At 49.1% G+C, this 18,021-nt stretch overlaps 1 protein-coding gene across 4 annotated transcripts in view; it reads left to right on the forward strand.

Annotated features, from left to right (window-relative positions):
- Nucleotides 1-18,021, forward strand: part of INPP5D (inositol polyphosphate-5-phosphatase D) — a 116,585-nt gene that overhangs the window by 34,412 nt on the left and 64,152 nt on the right. For all 4 annotated transcript variants that reach the window (XM_060193805.1, XM_060193808.1, XM_060193806.1 and 1 more), the window contains exon 3: nt 13,309-13,459. In XM_060193805.1, coding sequence (XP_060049788.1) covers nt 13,309-13,459 — 151 coding nt within the window. The remainder of the gene's footprint in view (nt 1-13,308; nt 13,460-18,021) is intronic.

Raw genomic sequence — 18,021 nt, forward strand, 5'->3', positions numbered from 1 at the left:
CGAGTAAGAGAAGAGAGGGGTGGGGAGATGGAAAAACTCCATAGCTTGTGTCAGGAGCTCCCGTGCAGAGCCTGCGGGCTCTAAACTGGTACTCACACACTACACCGAGTGAGAGTGAGCTGTCTCCGGAGCCAAGTACACTTACTTTGTCATCATCATCATTACTGTTATTACCAGAGCCCTGCTCAGCTCTGGCCTATGGTAGTGCTAGGCATTAAACCTGGGGCCTCAGAGTCTCAGTCATGAAAGTCATTTGCATCATGGTAAGTTCCGCTGTCTCCTAGATCCTCAGTATACTTATGTGAAATGACTAGGGAGGGAGTTGGGCGTAGCACAGCGGGTTAAGTGCATGTGATGCAAAGCGCAAGGACCGGGTGTAGGATCCTGGTTTGAGCCCCGGCTCCCCACCTGCAAGGGAGTTGCTTCACAGGCGGTGAAGCAGGTCTGCAGGTGTCTATCTTTCTCTCCCCCTCTCTGTCTTCCCCTCCTCTCTCCATTTCTCTCTGACCTAGCCAACAACAATGACATCAATATTAACTACAACAATAAAACAACAAGGGCAACAAAATGGAATAAATAAATAAATATTTTTTAAAATTAAAAGAAAGAAATGACTGGAGAGGTAGTTCTGTAGGTAGAGCTCAGGGCTTATATGCTTGAGGTCTCAAGTTCGAGTCCCAGCACCACCATGTGCCAAAGTGATGCTCTGTTTATCTCCCTCTAAGTCAATACATTTTTTTAAAAAGCATTTTCTCTGAGCAGGAGACCACAGCATCCCCTGAGCAGATAAGCCCCATTGGGGGGGGTCAAACACATGGCCTCACACCTGCAAGTCCTGTGCTCTACCCACTGAGCCTCCTCCCCAAGTCCAGAGAAATGTACATTTTAAATTGAGCATCTGGGAGTCAGGCAGTAGTGCAGCGGGTTAAGCACACGTGATGCAAAGCGCAAGGACCAGCTTAAGGATCCGGGTTCAAGCTCCAGGCTCCCCACCTTCAGGGGAGTCACTTCACAGGCGGTGAAACAGGTTTGCAAGTATCTATCTTTCTCTCCCCCTCTCTGTCTTCCTCTCCTCTCTCCATTTCTCTCTGTCCTAGCCAACAGCGACAAACGACAATAATAACTATAATTAAAAAAAAACAAGGGAAACAAAAGGGAATAAATAAATAAATATTTAAAATAAAATAAAACAAATAAATTGAGCATCATTTCACTGCCTTCAAAATCCCAAGATCTTCATGGTTAGACCATCCTAGTCCCTGTCCTCTCCTCAGCTGGTGAGAGGGGGCTTCACTGGAAGCTCCTTCAGCCCCTGCTTCCCCATAATCCTGACAATGAGTCTTCTCTCCATGCACCTAGGGGCCTGATAATTCCTTCCAAGTTGAATTGGAAGAAGCACACAGGTCAGTGGCTGCAGCCTTGGAAGACGTTGTGATGACGTGGTGCAATCCAGCACCTCACATCTGCAGGCTGCTGCACCCCTTCCTTGGTGTCAGCGAGCATAAATCAAACCACCATCCACTGAAAGGAAGCAAAGATGTTTATTGACGAATTGCAATCCAGGCCGAGATGGTGACTGGTGTTAGTCTACCAAGCTCGACCCTGAACAAGGCTCAAACCACACAATTTATAGGAATTCAGACTACACTCAGGGAGGGGGAACACATCACCTTATCAACCTACATCTAATAACAGGCTATAGCAAACACAAAATCCAATCATTTCAAACTTAGCAAAAGCATGATCCATTCAAAGCAAAGCACGGGCTAACTTCAAATATAGTAAGATCACACAACCAATAGAACCTAGCCAGGTAGGGTCACCGCATCCTCCCGCCATCAGCTGCCCCTTCCTAGAAAATAATTTCTTAGTGCAAAGGCCCTGATAAGTTCTGTTTGTCAAGCAAGGAGGGGAAAGGGCAAGGAATTTTCCATCTCACACTACAAGCATCTTATACTAAAAGGAGCTAAAAACTTCTACATAAAAAACTTCAAGGCTACTGCCTTTTACACTTGGCTGGAAGCCTTTTTCCCCAGAGCACTGCTCAGCTCTGACTTATTTATGACTGTGTAGAGGATTGAACCTGGGACTTTGGAGCCTCAGGCATGATAATCTCTTTGCATAACCATTGTGCTATCTCCCCTGCAAGCTTCTGTATCTTTCTCTCTGAAAGGAGGTGCATGGACTAGACACCCCTAACTGCCCCCACCCCCTCCATGTTCTGAAATGTCTCATCCTTCTGGAACAAGCCCTGTGGCCAAGGTTGAGGAGGAGGAGGGGTACTGGGAAGCACCCAGGTGCCTGTTTCTTAACCTGGGCACTGAGGGAGGCCGGCAGGTGTGTGTGGGGAGGGAGCTGGGGGTGGGCTGCCTCTTTCATTAGGGAGTCCCCCCAGGCCCTGGATCCCCCAGGGCAGTCTCCCAGGACTGAGGACATGGAGCCTGTCTGCCAGTTGTCCCTGCGGCCTCTTGAGTGGTACTCAGAGAGTGGCAAAGAGGAGAGAAATGAGCAGGAAAGGGAGCGTCCTGGGGAGGCAATTAGGGCTAAAATAGTCCTTTCTGGGCTCAGTGATGGAGAATGTGCTCCATTCTTGGAAGCAGGGGTACCCCACAGGCTTCAGTGCCATGGAGTGACGCCAGTTTGAGCATGAGCTCAGGGGATCATCAGGGCTATCTGTGCCTAGGCTGTGCCCACAGCCATGTGGCTGCAGTCTTGGGAACCAGCCCCCACCTCCAGCTGCTCCACTGGGGCCTTCCCTTGGGTTGAAAGAGAAATGGGCAACAGAGGCCAGGCAGTGGGGCAACTGGTTAAGCACATGTGTTACCATGTGCAAGGACCTGGGTTTAAGACCCCAGTCCCCCCACCTGCCGGGGAGAAGCTTCGTGAGCACTGAAGCAAATGTGTCTTTCTGTCTCTGTTTCCTCCTCCATTTCTCTCTGTTCTATCAAATAAAATAAAGTTAAAAAAAAGTTTAAGAGAGAGAAATGGGGAACAGAGATAGAGAAGGGGAAGGCATGCTTCCTTAGTGCTGTGGGAAGCTGGGAGACAGTGACTTGAGACACAAACACTGAGGACTTGAGGTGGAAGAGAAGGGGACCCCAAAAGGCACCCCACTGCGCCCTGTCCCCAGCCCTCTGCACCCGGAGCTACACTATACTTAAAGGGCCACTCTTCCTGCTGTGTGGGGGTGGGGGGGAAGGTGGAGACACAGGCCTGTTAATCCCCTGGTGGGAACCGCTAGGCTGGGAGAAGCTCTAGGCTGGTGTGTCTGAATAAAGTCACAACCCCTGGAGAAAAAAAAAGGAGAAGCCCGAGGACTTCCAATCTGAGTCGTGGTGGTGGTGGTGTGTGTGTGTGTGTGGGGGGGGGGGGGCTTGTGCCTTACACAGCCCCCAAGGGCCTCGTAATGTACCTCTTGGGTCTCTCTCTCCTGTTTGTTTTTCAGTGCTGGGAAGGATTAGAGCAAGTCTGTATTCATTCTCTTAGTTTTCGCTGGTAGAAAAGTCATGAGAGTGAAAGAAATCACAATAGGGGTCTGGGGAGAGAGCTCAGCCTGTTACAGTATTAGCTTGCTTGTCTAAGGTCCCAGGGGCTACAGGTTCAATCCCCAACATCACCTTATGCCAGCACTGGGCAGGGCTCTAGTCTCTCTGCTCCTCCCTCTCCCCTTCCCTCTCCGTCTCTCTCTCCCTCCCCCTCCTCCCCCTTTCTTTCTCTCTCTCTCTCTCATGTGTGTGTGTGTCTCCCTATTCCACCATTTTTTCCTCTTTCACAGTAAATATGTAAACAAGTTACTAAAAAAGAGAGAGAGGGAGAAAGAGGACAGCAGCAACAGCAAAAGTCCCAGACAGGGTAGACAGCATAATGGTTCTGCAAAGACACTCTCATGCCTGAGGCTCCAACGTCCCAGGTTCAATCTCCCTGAACCACTATAAACCAGAGCTGTGCAGTGCTCTGGTAAAAAGAAAAAAAAGAAGAAAGTCCCCAAGCCAGGGGGTGGTGCACCTGGTTGAGCACACACAGTTCCAAGCACAAGGATCCCAGTTTGAACCCCTGCTCCTCACCTGCAGGGGAAACGTTTCACTGAAGCCAGCAAGGGTTAACTTTTAAAAAGAAAAGCAAGGGTTCACTTCTTAGTTAAAGGAAAGTGCAGCTGGTATCAATCTTCTGCCGCCTCCTCCCAGCACAAACAGGCCTTTCTGCTGCTGTCATCAAAGTGGCCTTGGTCAGTGGCCTTAGAATCTGCTCCTTCTGCCCAAGATACGGCTGATAACCCAAACAAGCTGTACTCTCTGTATACACAAAAGAAAAAGTCACCTGCTAAGCTTGTTGCTAGGAGTTACTATAGGAAGGTTGCTGTTTGTATAAAAGGGCTGGTGCCATTGTGCTCAAGGCTATCTCTTGAGGAACTGAGTCTGGCTGGGTCTGCTGGCATAGTTAACTTTAATGCTTCTGGCATGAAGGCCTCGGGGGTGTCCCATCTTTCTGGCTGAGAATCTGGTAACAACGTGGGAGGTGCTATGGCACCAGAGGCAACTCCTGTGGACTTGAGGAACTAGCCAAGGCTGAGCCAAGCAGCGTCTTTCCTTCTAGGACTTCTGGCTGGGCCTGCTGGGAGCATCTGAATCATATTGCAGGAAGGGTCTTGCTGGAAAGGACCTGGAACTTTCCATAGCCTGAAGACTTACTAATATTTTTTATTTTTATTTATTAGATAGAGTCAGAGAAAAATTGAGAGGGGAGGGGGAAGTTTGCCCCCTGCAGGTGGGGACCAAGTACTTAAGCCTGGGTCCTGGAGCACAGGAATGTGTGTGCCTAACCCAGTGCCTGGCTGACTAAAGACTTTTAATGGCAGGCAAGAAAAGAGACAGTTTTTTTTGTTGTTGTTCTGTGATCTCAGTTAACCAGCTACCCAGGATTCGTTGTTTGTTTTCTTTTGCTTTGTTTACACAGCCTCAGCTCTGAACACAGACTTGTGTCCATTTGTGTATCAAATCTCCCAAACCCCAAAGGGGTCTCTGTTCTGCACCCCTCAGGTGTGGCTTACCAGGCAGACAGCAGGTAGGAAACACGCCTCCTCACTTGTGCAAAAGCAACCTACCCACCCTGCTCTCTGGCTGTCTGCTCAGGAGAGAAGGTGTGGCAGACTGAGGAAGAGAGAGGCCCCTGATTCAATCCCTGACCATCCATATCCAGAGCTGAGTAGAGCAGCCTTTCTCTCACTCACTCATTCTCTAGGTCTCTGAAAAATAAATAAATAGGGAGTTGGGCGCTAACGCAGTGGGTAAGCGCAAGTGGCACAAAGCTCAAGGACCAGCGTAAGGATCCTGGTTCGAGCCCCCGGCTCCCCACCTGCAGGGGAGTCGCTTCACAGGCAGTGAAGCAGGTCTGCAGGTGTCCTTCTCTTCCCCTCTCTGCCTTCCCCTCCTCTCTCCATTTCTATCTGTCCTATCCAACAACGACGACAACAATAACAACAACAATGATAAACAACAAAGGCAACAAAAGGGAAAATAAAGAAATACATATTAAAAAATTTAAAAAAGAAAAATAAATAAATAAAATTTTAGGGGGGCTGGGCGGTAGCACAGCAGATTAAGCGCACATGGCACAAAGCTCAAGGATCCCGGTTCAAACCCCTGGCTCCACACCTGTGTGTGGGGGGGTCGCTTCACAAGCGGTAAAGCAGGTCTGCAGGTGTCTATCTTTCTCTCCCCTTCTCTGTCTTCCCCTCCTCTATTTCTTTCTCTCTGTCCTGTCCAACAACAACGACAGCAATAACAGCAGCAATGATAAACAACAAGGGCAACAAAATGGGAAAACTAGCCTCTAGGAGCAGTGGATTCATAGTGCGGGCACCGAGCCCCAGCGATAACCCTGGAGGCAAAAAAAAAAAAAATAGGAAGAGAAAGAGACCCTTCCAGCTCAGGAGTACAGTACAGTGATAGAGCACAGGCTTGTGCAACCACGCAGGACTTGCCAGTGAGAGGTCCAAGTTCTGGCACCACCAACAGCCAGAGCTGAGAGGTACTCTGGTCAAAGAATAAATCCATATAGGAGTTGTTTCCTGACAGTGAGAGAGCAGAAATCCAGGGGGGGTGGGGGGGGGTCACTAGCCAGGGAGCACCTGTAACTAGGGGAGGGAGGGAGAGCGGGAGGTCTGCGTAGTCCTGGGGGGCTTTCCAGTTTGCAAACACACCAGGGTTTCTTTCTCCGTTCCCAAATGACTGGTGAATGAGGAACAAAGTCGGAGGACTTTGGAAGGGAGGGTAGCTCTACCCCAGGCGGAAGTGTGTCTGAACCCCTTCCCTGCGGTTTAAGGGGCGGGGCTCCCGCTCACAGGCAGGTGGCGGTTGGAGTCACCCTGACCAGTTCTCTCTGGGGTCTCTGCTGTCCTTGGTGGGGATGGTTGTCCGCCGAGCATCCTCTTTGACCTAGACTCTCTGGCTGTCTCTCTTGAACCTGGCTTCAGTCAGTCTGGGTTGGGCCAGCTGATGGGGGCTGGGGGGTGCAGGTTACCTCTCCCTACCTCTCTCCCCTGATCACTGCTACCCTTGATCCTGTGGCCCTTGGTCCATACACGATGACATCCCCCCCACCCTTTGTTCCCAGAGTCCTCAGTGGGGCCCGACATGATTCCACCACTCCTGGCAGACTCTTGTTATTTTCCAGAGAGAGTCAGAGACAGAAAGGGAGAGAGAGAGAGAGAGAGAGAGAGAGAGGGGTAAAGAGAAAGACAGCATAGCACCAATCATGAAGCCTCCCCTGTGCAGGTGCTCCCAGACAGTAGCCAGGGGACTTGAACCCAGGTCCTCAAGCATGATAAAGTGTATGCTGTACCCAGTGAGCCATCTCCCGGATAGTTCACCCTCTTTTCTTTAAAAAAAATATTTAATTTATTTATTTTAATGAGAGAAAAAGAGAGAGGGGAGAGAGACCAGAACACTACTAAGCTCTGGCTTATGGTGTTGTTGGGGATTGAACCTGGGACCTTGGAGTCTCAGGCATGAAAGTCTCTTTGCGGGAGTTGGGCGGTAGCACAGCGGGTTAGGCACACATGGCACAAAGTACAAGAGCCAGTGTAAGGATCCCAGTTCGAGCCCCAGCTCCCCACCTGCAGGAGGTCACTTCACAAGCGGTGAAAACGGTCTGCAGGTGTCTATTGTTCTCTCCTCCTCTCTGTCTTCCCCTCCTCTCTCCACTTCTCTCAGTCCTATCCAACAGCAACAGCAGCTATGACAACAATAACAACTACAACGGGCACAACAGCAAGGGCAGCAAAATGGGAAGAAATAACCTCCAGGAGCAGTGGATTCGTGGTGCAGGCACCGAGCCCCAGCAATAACCCTGGAGGCAAAAAGAAAGACTCTTTGCATAACCATAGTGCTGTCTCCACAGCCCTCATCCTATTTTCTTAAAGATTTTCTTGTTGTGGGGGCCAGGTGATGGTGCACTGGGTAAAATACAACATAGTATGAAGCATAAGGACCCATGCAAGGATCCCAGTTCAAGCCCCGGCTCCCCACCTGCAGGGGGGTCACTTCACAAGTGGCAAAGTTGGTCTGCAGATGTCTTTCTCTCCCCCTTTCTATCTTCCCCTCCCCTCTCAATTTCTCTCTGTCCTATCCAGAAAATCGAAAAAAAAAAAAAAGTGACCACAGGAGCAGTGGATTTGTAGTGCGGGCTTAGACTAAGCCCCAGTGATAACCGTGGAGGCAAAAAAAAAAAAAAAAAAAAACTTTTTTTTTCTTGTTGTTGCAGCTGGGTGGGTGGCAGACCTCAGCAGACAGAGTGCAGACCTTGAGTACATAAGGTTTTGAGTTTAATTTCTGGAAGTGCGTGTGCCACAGAAATGCTCTGGTTCTCTCTTATCCTTTCCTCTCGTAGTAAGTAAACAAGAAGGGCCAGGTGGGGCTGCACCTGCTTGCGCACACATGCTATCATGCACAAAGACCCGGGTTCAAGCCGGATTCTGCAGGGGAGGAGCTTCATGCGCCGTGAAGCAGTGCTACAGGTATCTCCCTGTCTCTATCTCCTTCCCTTTCGAGTTCTCTGTCTCTATCAAAATAATTAAATAGTAAAATACTACATAAGGAAGTAAAATCAGGGACTAGGTGGTTAAGTGCACACATTACAGTGTTCAAAGATCCAGGTTCAAGCCCCGAGTCCTCACCTGCAGGGGGAAGCTTTGAGTGGTTACCACAGGTGTCTCTCAGTCTCTTCCTCTCTTTTTTTTTTAATATTTATTTTATTTACTTATTCCCTTTTGTTGCCCTTGTTGTTTTATTGTTGTAGTTATTATTGTTGTTGTCATTGTTGGATAGGACAGAGAGAAATGGAGAGAGGAGGGGAAGACAGAGAGGAGGAGAGAAAGACAGACACCTGCAGACCTGCTTCACCGCCTGTGAAGCGACTCCCCTGCAGGTGGGGAGCCGGGGTTCGAACCGGGATCCTTATGCCCGTCCTTGTGCTTTGCGCCACCTGCGCTTAACCCGCTGTGCTACAGCCCGACTCCCCTCTTATTCTCTCTATCCCCCCAGCCTCTCTCAATTTCTCTCTGTCTCTATCCAATAATAAATAAATGTTTTAATTTTTTTTAAAGTTTAAAAAAATCTTTCAGAAAGATGTATTTTTTAATCAAAGAGAGAGAGACCCAGAGCATCACTCTGGCATGTGCAGTGCTGGAGAATCAAACTGAGGAACCTCAGGCTTGCGAGTCCTGTGCTTTACCGCTGCACAGCCTCCTAGGCTACAGCTTGATTTTAGTCTGTGTCGTCCCCCTGAGACTCCATCCAGTGGTTCTCTTTGAGTTTTCACGCTTGACTTCTCCAGAAGCGAATATGCCCACAACTGAAGGAATATTGTCACCTGCATGGTTGGTGGCTTGTGGGGCCTAGAGCATTGAGTGGCCCAGCACGGGTGCCCCAAAAAGTCCCCACACAGCACGTGCTCCCTGAGCACCTTCCCTGAGAGGCCTTCTCCCACCCTCACCTCAGTCACCTTCCTATGACTTTCTCTGTTGAGGGGGACAAGATCTTCCTCCTCATTTCCACACGCCTTACGGCCTGTCAGCCAAATCCTGTGACAAGCTGACAGTTACTGTGACTGGGTGACTGGAGGGCGGGGGCTCTTGGCTCCCTCGCTGACAGATTGTTTTTGCTATTCTGCTCGTTTTGGGTTTTGAGTCTACTCAAGTAGCTCTTCTGCAGGCCCGTGTGCTGCTGCTCAGATATTTCTAGTTTAATAATGCTTGAAAGACAGGGCTTCACGTGGGGCTTCGGGAAACAAGGGAATTAGTGGAAACGAGTTTTCTTGACAAAAAAGAAAGAAAGCCTTTTTATAACTATGCAAAGGCGCTCAGTAGCTTACACCACACACTCAAACGCACACACATGCCCCTGTGTACAGATCTACACACGTGTGCAGGGCATGTGCCCACACAGTGCGCTAGGAGAGGAATAGAGATGAGAGATGGAGAAGTCACTGCAGAGGTTGACTCTCTTTTATTTAATTTTTTTTTGTATTTATCTCATACAAGATAGAATTTTGTGGGGGGGGGAGGGAGAGAGAGGGAGAGAGAGAGATCATAGTATCACTCTGCTTGATGATGAGGTGCTGAGAATCAAACCAGGACCCAGGAAAGTTCCATGTTTTGCCAGCTAGGTTCTTTCCCAGAGGCAGAAAATTTTCCCTGGGTTGACTTTTTCAGATAGAGTGAGAGAGAGAGAGAGAGAGAGAGAGAGAGAGAGAAAGAAAGCACAGCACCAAAGCTTCCTGCAGTGTGCTGGGAGCTGGGCTTGAATATGGCAATGCAGCACAAGTCTTACCAGGAGCCTCAGGCACACGACTGGGTCACTCTACCAGCTGCGCTATTTCCTGGTCACCTCAACACTCCTTAAAAACATGGTCCTCACTCCACTTGGGGTTACTCACCAGACACCAGGACCCAAGTTCAGATCTGAGTCCTGGTTTGCTCCTGGATGTCTGGCCTGTCCCTGTCTGCTCACCCTGCTTTGTCTGGTCCCCAATCCCACTGCTTGCACCCCATGCTGGAGAATGGGAACCTGACTTTAAGGCCCCAGCCGCCATGGGCTCACCAACCTGGACAGGCTTCCTGGTCCCTACCCACAGGGGAATGGGGCCCCCCACTCCCATCCCCTCATGCCAGAAGGCAGCTGGGGGTGGTGGGGGGTCATGGGTGAGTGGAGCCTTGGTCTCCAACAAAAGGTGGCTCTGACCACCCCACCACCACCACCTGTCTTAGCCCTTCCTGGGGTGTCTGGGGTCAGGCCAGTGGGGAGAGGAAGGTGACATTCCTTGAGATAGGTGTGGGGAGGAGAGGCAGGGTAGGTACTGGGCAGGGAGATAAATCATGCTGGCAGGATGGAGGGCATGGCTCTGGTGCTGGAGGCTCCTGGTACAGTGCTCCTAGCCCACCGGTCTGAAACCCCTACAGAGGGAGCTCGAGGGGCGGGGATGTGTGGGCGTGGTCTTTGGTGGGCCAGGCTTCTGGTGGGTGGAGCCTCCTTCGGTGGTCGGGCTGGGGGTGGGGGGGGCAAGATCACAGGAGGGCTGGGGGCTGGGGATTTTGTACAGCCCTATAGAATGGCTCCTGTCACCCTCAACAGAGGCAGAAATCAAGAAGGCTTTTTTTTCTGCTGGCTCTACCATTTTCTGAGTTTTTGATAAAAACAGAATTAATGGGGGCCGGGTGGTGGCGCATCTGGTTAAGTGCGCGTGTTACCATATGCAAGGATCTGGGTTCAAGCCCTCCCACCTGCAGGGGGAAGCTTCAGGAGCAGTGAAACAGGGCTGCAGGTGTCTCTCTATCTTTTCTTTCCCTCTTAATTTCTGTCTGCCCTGTCAAATAAAATAAAGTTTAAAGGTGAAATAAATAGAGTTCGAGTGGCCCAGGAGGTGGCATAGTGGTTAGAGCATTGAACTTACAAGCCTGAGGTCCTGTGTTCAGTTCCTGGCATCAGAGGTGCCGGAGTGATGTTCACTTGTCTTTCTCTCCTCCTTCTCCTCCCTCTCCCTCCTATTAATGAATAAATGATTTTCTCTTAAAAATTATAACAAAGTTTAAAAAGCTAAAATAAAAGCATAGAGTTTCCTAGGGTTGAAAAGAAATGACCAGGGCTAACAAAAAAAAAAAATTGGGCCAAAAATCCATGTTTCACTCCATTTACATCTCAAAAAAAAAAAAAACAAGCAGTGATGGAGGGATAGAGAGAGCTCACCAGATAGGGTGGATGCCTTGCTATACATCTGATGAAGGTACAAGCCCCAGCACCACATGGAAGATGCTCTAGCACCAGGGAATGCTCAGTGTGGTGGTGTTTACCTGACTCTCTTTGTCTCTCTCTCCCCCCTTGTCTCTGTCTGATTGAAAGAATTAGCCAGAAAACAGTGAAATCACACATGAATAAGCTCCAGAGAAAGAGAGAATGAAAGATAAAAGAGAGAAATAAAGGAAGGAAGAAAGAAAACTTAAAAAGACAAAACAACGCTGGCAAAATAGCTCACCTGGACAGTGAATGTGCTTTGTCTTTTGTCAGGTCCAGCTTGGTCTCCACCTCATTTGAAGAAGTTTTGGTGCCGTGATTTCTTTTCTCTCTCCCTCTGTCTCCCAATTTTTTAATATTTATTTATTTATTCCCTTTTGTTGCCCTTGTTATTTTATTGTTGTAGGTATTATTGATGTTGTTGTTTTTGAATAGGACAGAGAGAAATGGAGAGAGGAGGGGAAGACAGAGAGGAGGAGAGAAAAAGACACCTGCAGACCTGCTTCACCACCTATGAAACGACTCCCCTGCAGGTGGGGAGGTGGGGGCTGGAACTGGGATTCGTACACTGGTCCTTGCGCTTTGAACCACCTGCGCTTAACCTGCTGCGCTACCGCCTGACTCCCTGTCTCCCTATTTCTATATGAAAAAAAATTAACACAGAAAGTTGAAGCCCTAGTAATGACAAAAAAAAGTGTCGGGCGGCAGCGCAGCAGGTTAAATAAACATGCTGTGAAGTGCAAGGACCGGCATAAGGATCCTGGTTCGAGCTCCCGGCTCCCCACCTGCAGGGGAGTCGCTTCACAGGTGGTGAAGCAGGTCTGCAGGTGTCTGTCTTTCTCTCCCCCTCTCTGTCGTCCCCTCCTCTCTCCATTTCTCTCTGTCCTATTCAACAACAATGACAGCAATAACAACAATAATAATAACAACAATGATAAACAACAAGGGCAACAAAAGGAAAAAAAATGGCCTCCAGGAGCAGTAGATTCATAGAGCAGGCACCGAGCCCCAGCAATAGGCCTGGAGGCAAAAAAAAAAAAAGTGATCAGAGCTAGGCATGTAGCGCACAGGACTTGCAAGTGTGAGGTCCAGAGCCCCATCCCCAGAACAACATAAGCCCCAGTGATGTTATGGTTCTCTCTCGTTCTCCTTCATTAATAAGTGAATTAAGAAAAAAACTGGGAGTCGGGCTGTAGCGCAGCGGGTTAAGCGCAGGTGGCGCAAAAACACAAGGACCGGCATAAGGATCCCCGTTCAAACCCCGGCTCCCCACCTGCAGGGGAGTCGCTTCACAGGCAGTGAAGCAGGTCTGCAGGTGTCTATCTTTCTCTCCTCCTCTCTGTCTTCCCCTCCTCTCTCCATTTCTCTCTGTCCTATCCAACAACGACGACAACAATAATAATAACTACAACAATAAAACAAGGGCAACAAAAGGGAATAAATAAATAAAATAAAAATATTTTTTAAAAAAACTTTTTTTTTTTTAAGAGATGGCTTTGGAAGGAGGGGTAAGAGCAATCACTGTTCTCACAGGTGGTCTGGCAAATACATACATCATCTATGCCACTGACAAGCCTCTCGGGGCTGGAGGACTGTAGATCTGATCTTTTTAAAGAAAGTTTCCACTTTCCAGTTCTGCCCTTATGAAAACCTCTTCCTTACATAACACATGGAAAGGAAGTTTGAGAGAAAGGAAAGGAGACAAGACATCCTTCAACCTGTCCTCATGGGGACGCACCTCTTACCTAACTCGCTGCTTAACAAAGAAGGTTTTATTTATTTATTTACTTACTTATTTATTTAAGTAGCTGCAAGAAGAAATCAGACTGTGGAGTCTACCTCTGGCAGCCTGGCCCCGGGTGGCTCTGGTTGGGTGTGTATGGGTGCAAGGGACCGACACGGGTGGGTCCAGGGCTTTTTCTGGCTTGTGGTCACTGCCTAGGCGTGCTGGATGCAGCTGCTGGTGGCTTCGTGGTTGGCATTGTCTGAGCTCCAGCGTGCCTCTGTCTGGGTCCTACTGCAGGCATCTGAAGGCGTGCCCATGCGGCTCTTCACCAAGCTGGACCAGCTCATAGAGTTCTACCGGAAGGAGAACATGGGCCTGGTGACTCACCTGCAGTACCCGGTCCCGCTGGAGGAGGAAGATGTGGCAGATGAGCCTGAGGAGGACACAGGTAGGCCACCGGGGGGGGGGGGGGGGGGGGGGACTCTCCCCTTCAGGCTCCAGCCCTGGGGTGCTTCCAGCTTAAAGAAAGAGATCCCCGGGACAAGGACAAGGGGAGTAGGCTCTGGGACCAGGCTGTCCTGAGTCCCAACTTCCCAGTCCTCAGCTTCTTGGCTGCTGTGTGATCTCAGCTAAAATATTGACTCTCTCTGAACCACAGGAGTCTCAAAGAGAAAGTGAAAATTATTTCTCCCCTGGGGGTGTCCTCAAGTGATTTGGGGGTGAAGGACATTATGAAAATGCAGCTTCTACCTGCTCAAAACAGATAGCAGGGGGATGAGAGATGGCTCACCCAAGCCAGGGCACAGCCTACCATAAGTGAGCCCCCTAGTTCAAGCCCCAGCACTGTGTGGGAGCACAGCATCATGGACATACTAGGAGAGCTCCATGGGTGGGGGAGTGCTGCTATGTGTCTCTCCCTCTCTCTGAAATTTTATTATTATTTTTTTAATTGAGCCAAAAAAGCCATTCAGCAATAGCCATTCAGCAATAGCCATTCACATGTGCCTGGCCCTGGACTCATCCCCAGAGTTGCATTTAAAGAATAACAATAAGGGGGTGAGCAGTGGCACACACAGTTAAGCACACATAGTACTAAGCGCAAGGACCCACGCAAGGATATGAGTTCGAGCCCCTGGCTCCCCACCTGCAGGATGATGCTTCACAAGCTTCGAAGCAGGTCTGCAGGTGTCTGTCTATCTTTTTTGCTCACTCTGTCTCCCCCTCTTTTCTCAGTTTCTTTCTGTCCTATGTGATAAAATGAAAAAAGAAAATGGCTGTCAGGAGGGGTGGACTTATAGTGCTGGCACCAAGCCCCAGTGATAACCCTGGAAGCAGAGACAGAGAGAGAGAGGGAGAGGGAGAGGGAGAGGGAGAGAGAGGGGGAGAGAATAACAATAATAACTGAATTTCACTATGAAAGGAATGAGAAGGAATCTAAGGAGATATGCAGGCCTGAGGTCCCAGAAGTTCTAGCTTCCATCCCAGACACCACCCACCATACGTCAGTCAAGTGATGTGCTCTCTCTTTCTGGAATAAATAAGTCTTTAAATAAGAAAAAATGAAAGAGGAAATCTTTCACTGACTACAAGGATAAGAAAGGTGTCTATCGGCATCATCAGTAAAAGAAGGAAAGGGAAAAAAAAACAAACAGGTCCTAAAATATACATGAGGGTCAGGCTGACTCCAGTCACTCTATAAGTTTCACTTCCTAAAGGCCTGGGGGATAGCTCATAGCTAGAGTCCAGGACTTGCCTGTGTGAAGCTGTAGGTTCAATTCCCAGCACTGTAGATGCCAGAGTGATGCTCTGGTCTCTCTCATAAAATGAAAGCATGAAGTAGCCTTAGAGAGCAGACTTAGACCTGGCTGAGCGCACATGTTACAGTGCACAAGGACCTGGGTTTGAGCCCCCAGTATCCACCTGCAGGGGGGAAGCTGTGCGAGTGGTGAAGCAGTATTGCAGGTGTCTCTCTTTCCCTCTCTTTATCTCCCTCTACCCTCTTGATTTCTGTCTGTCTCTATCCAATAAATAAATATAATAAAAAAGTAAAAAGAGGGAGTCAGGTGGTATTGCAGCGGGTTAAGCACATATGGTGCGAAGTGCAAGGATCCTGGGTTGAGTCCCCGGCTCCCCACCTGCAGGGAAGTCGCTTCACAGGCAGTGGAGCAGGTCTGCAGGTGTCTATCTTTTTCTCTGTCTTTCCCTCCTCTCTCCATTTCTCTCTGTCCTATCCGACAATGATGACATCAACAATAATAATAACTACAACAACAAAAAGGGCAACAAAAGGAAATGAAAAAATATTTTTTAAAAATTAAAAAGAAAAAGAAAACAGACTCAGGACCTCACACCATAGCACTGGACAACCTCCCCAGCCCAAATGTTTCATGTTCTATTTAGAGAGAGACACACAGACAGACAGAGAGAGGAGAGACACCACATCACCAGTCTACCATGCCTAGAGCTTGTCTGCGGTGTCAGGGCTTAGCCCAGGGGTCTGGAGCTCGAACAGCACTGGCTTTGCCAGTCAAGCTGTTTCATCAGCTACAGAAAAAAACCCTGAGAACCACAACTGAGTCCTTCAAGTGCCAAGATTCCTCTTAACCCCCAGTGCCTGAGCACAGTGGGTTACCTGCTTGGTCCCCAAGAGAGGAGCAGTTGATGCAGAGACACTGAGGTGGCAATGTTCTGAAAATCCTTCCAAGCTGATGGTGTGTGGGGATCTGACAGGTCCAGAAAGGGGTCCCACACTTCCTGATAACAAGATGAATGGGGACACAGAGCACCTGTGAGTGAGGGCTTAGCCATGTGCTGGCTTCCTGCACTCAAGGACTAGGTGGGGCACCCGGTAGAGCATTCATGTTACCCTGCACAGGGACCTGGGTTCAAACCCCCAGAACCTACCTGCAGGGGAGAAGCTTCATGAGTGGTGAAGCAGTGCTGCAGGTATCTCTCTCTCCCTATCTTTCTCCCCATTCCTTTAGTTTTCTCTATCTACATCCAAAATATAAACTTAATTTTTTAATGGAAAAAGGGAGAGAGAAGAATGACTGGGCTGTGGTGCATCTGGTTAAGTGAATACATAGGCTTCAAGGACCTGAGTTCAAGCCCCTGGGCCCCACCTGCAAGGAGGAAGCTTCATAAGCCATGAAGCAGTGCTGCAGGTGTCTTTTTCTCACCCAATCTCCTCTCGCAACTTCTCTCAGTCACTATCCAAAAATAAAGAAATAATTAAAAGATTTCAAAAAGACAGAGACAGAAGAGGGGGATTCATAAAGATTCTTGGGCAAAGGTCATTAAACACTAAAGGTCAAGCCACACCTAGAGAGCTTCAAGAAAGGAGACTTGCCCCCAACATGTGGGAGCCCAGGCTTGGAGTCCTCCTGAGCTCCCTCTCTCTCTCTCTGCCTGTGAGTTGCCTCTGCTGCTCTGTCATGGCCAGCTTGACATCTCATGACAGGCGGGGGAAGGGGGGGCTCCAGTGTGTCCCAGCTGTCAGGTGTCCAGTCAGGTCGCAAGTTCCCCTGAGATCTTCTCTCATCTGGGTCACACCCTGCCAGCCTAGGACTTGTCACTGTGGCTGCCTGCTCACCCCACGAGGCTTATAATACCTACCAGCTCTGCCCTTTGGGGACAGGGACACAGTCTGGGGACCTAGCTGCAGTCTCAATGCAGTCACATGACTGACCTCCCTCCCCCAGGTGTCTGACTTGGCTGGTCTTCTCCAGGCACTGAAGCCAGGCCAGGAGAGGAAGCGGAGGCTGGGTCTCAAAAACATATTCCGAGGGACTTCTCTGTAGCCAGCAGGCCATGGGGAGAAGGAGCAGAACAGGAGCACCTAGAGGCTGGGGAATCAGGCCTGTCCTACCTGCGACTCCATCCTCCCCAGCCATGGTGGAAGCTAAATAAGGACTGGCCCAAGGGTGGGCACCCCAGAGGGTGGGTAGGTGGGTGGGGACATTTTGGAGAAATTTGTCGTCTTTCTATTGGAAGCTGCTCTCAGAGGCAGAGTCCACTAGCCCACATTAACTCCCTACCCCCACTACTTGCTCTCCAAGAGGGAAGGAGAGTAAGAAAGAGAGAGAAGCCAGCTGTGTGGGGGCAATAGATAGCATAATGGTTATGCAAAAAGACTCTCATGCTTGAGGTTCTGAAGTCCCAGGTTCAGTCCCTCGAACCATCATAAGACAGAAGAGAGAAAGAAAGAAAGAAAGAAAGAAAGAAAGAAAGAAAGAAAGGAAGGAAGGAAGGAAGAAAGAAAGAAAAGGAAGAAAGAAAAGACTTTGAGGCTGGGTGGTGGCGCACCGGGTTGAGTGCACTTGTTAACCCGATGTGCCACCATCCAGTCCCAAGTGCATGTGTCATAATGTGGACCCAGGTTTGAGCCCTGGTCCCTGCCTACAGGGAAAACTTTGTGAGTAGTGAAGCAGGGCTGCAGGTGCCTTTCTGTCTCTCTCCCTCTCTATTTCTCCCTTTCTTCTTGATTTCTGGCAGTCTCTATCCAATAAAGAAAGATAACAAAAAATTTAAAAGAGAGAGAGAGAGACAGACAGACAGACAGAGAGAGAAGCCAGAGCACCACTGTATTATATGTGGTGCCAGGGATGGAGTCAAGAACCTCAGGCATGCAAGTCTGGTGCTCTGCCAGCTGAGAGACAGAAATAGACCAATAGACTGATAGATAAATGAGAGGGGCTGGGCTGGTATTGGGCAGGTGGTGGAGCACACACATTACAGTGTGCAAGGAGCAGAGTTCAAGCCTCCACCCTGTCTCCACTTACAGGGGGAGGGGGAGGCTTCACAAGTGGTGATGCAGTGCTTCAGGTCTCTCTCTCTCTTTCTCTCTCTCTCCCTACTTCTTCCTTCACAATTTCTCTGTTTCTGTACAAAATAAAGAAAGAAATAAAAAATTTTAATATTTTGTGTTTTTAAAAATGCTAGATGATGGATGATAGATAGGTAATAGGTAAACAAATGATAGATAGATAGGTAGATTAGATAGATAGATAG

This window comes from Erinaceus europaeus, chromosome 7 (assembly GCF_950295315.1).
Source record: "Erinaceus europaeus chromosome 7, mEriEur2.1, whole genome shotgun sequence".
Classification (NCBI taxonomy): domain Eukaryota; kingdom Metazoa; phylum Chordata; class Mammalia; order Eulipotyphla; family Erinaceidae; genus Erinaceus; species Erinaceus europaeus.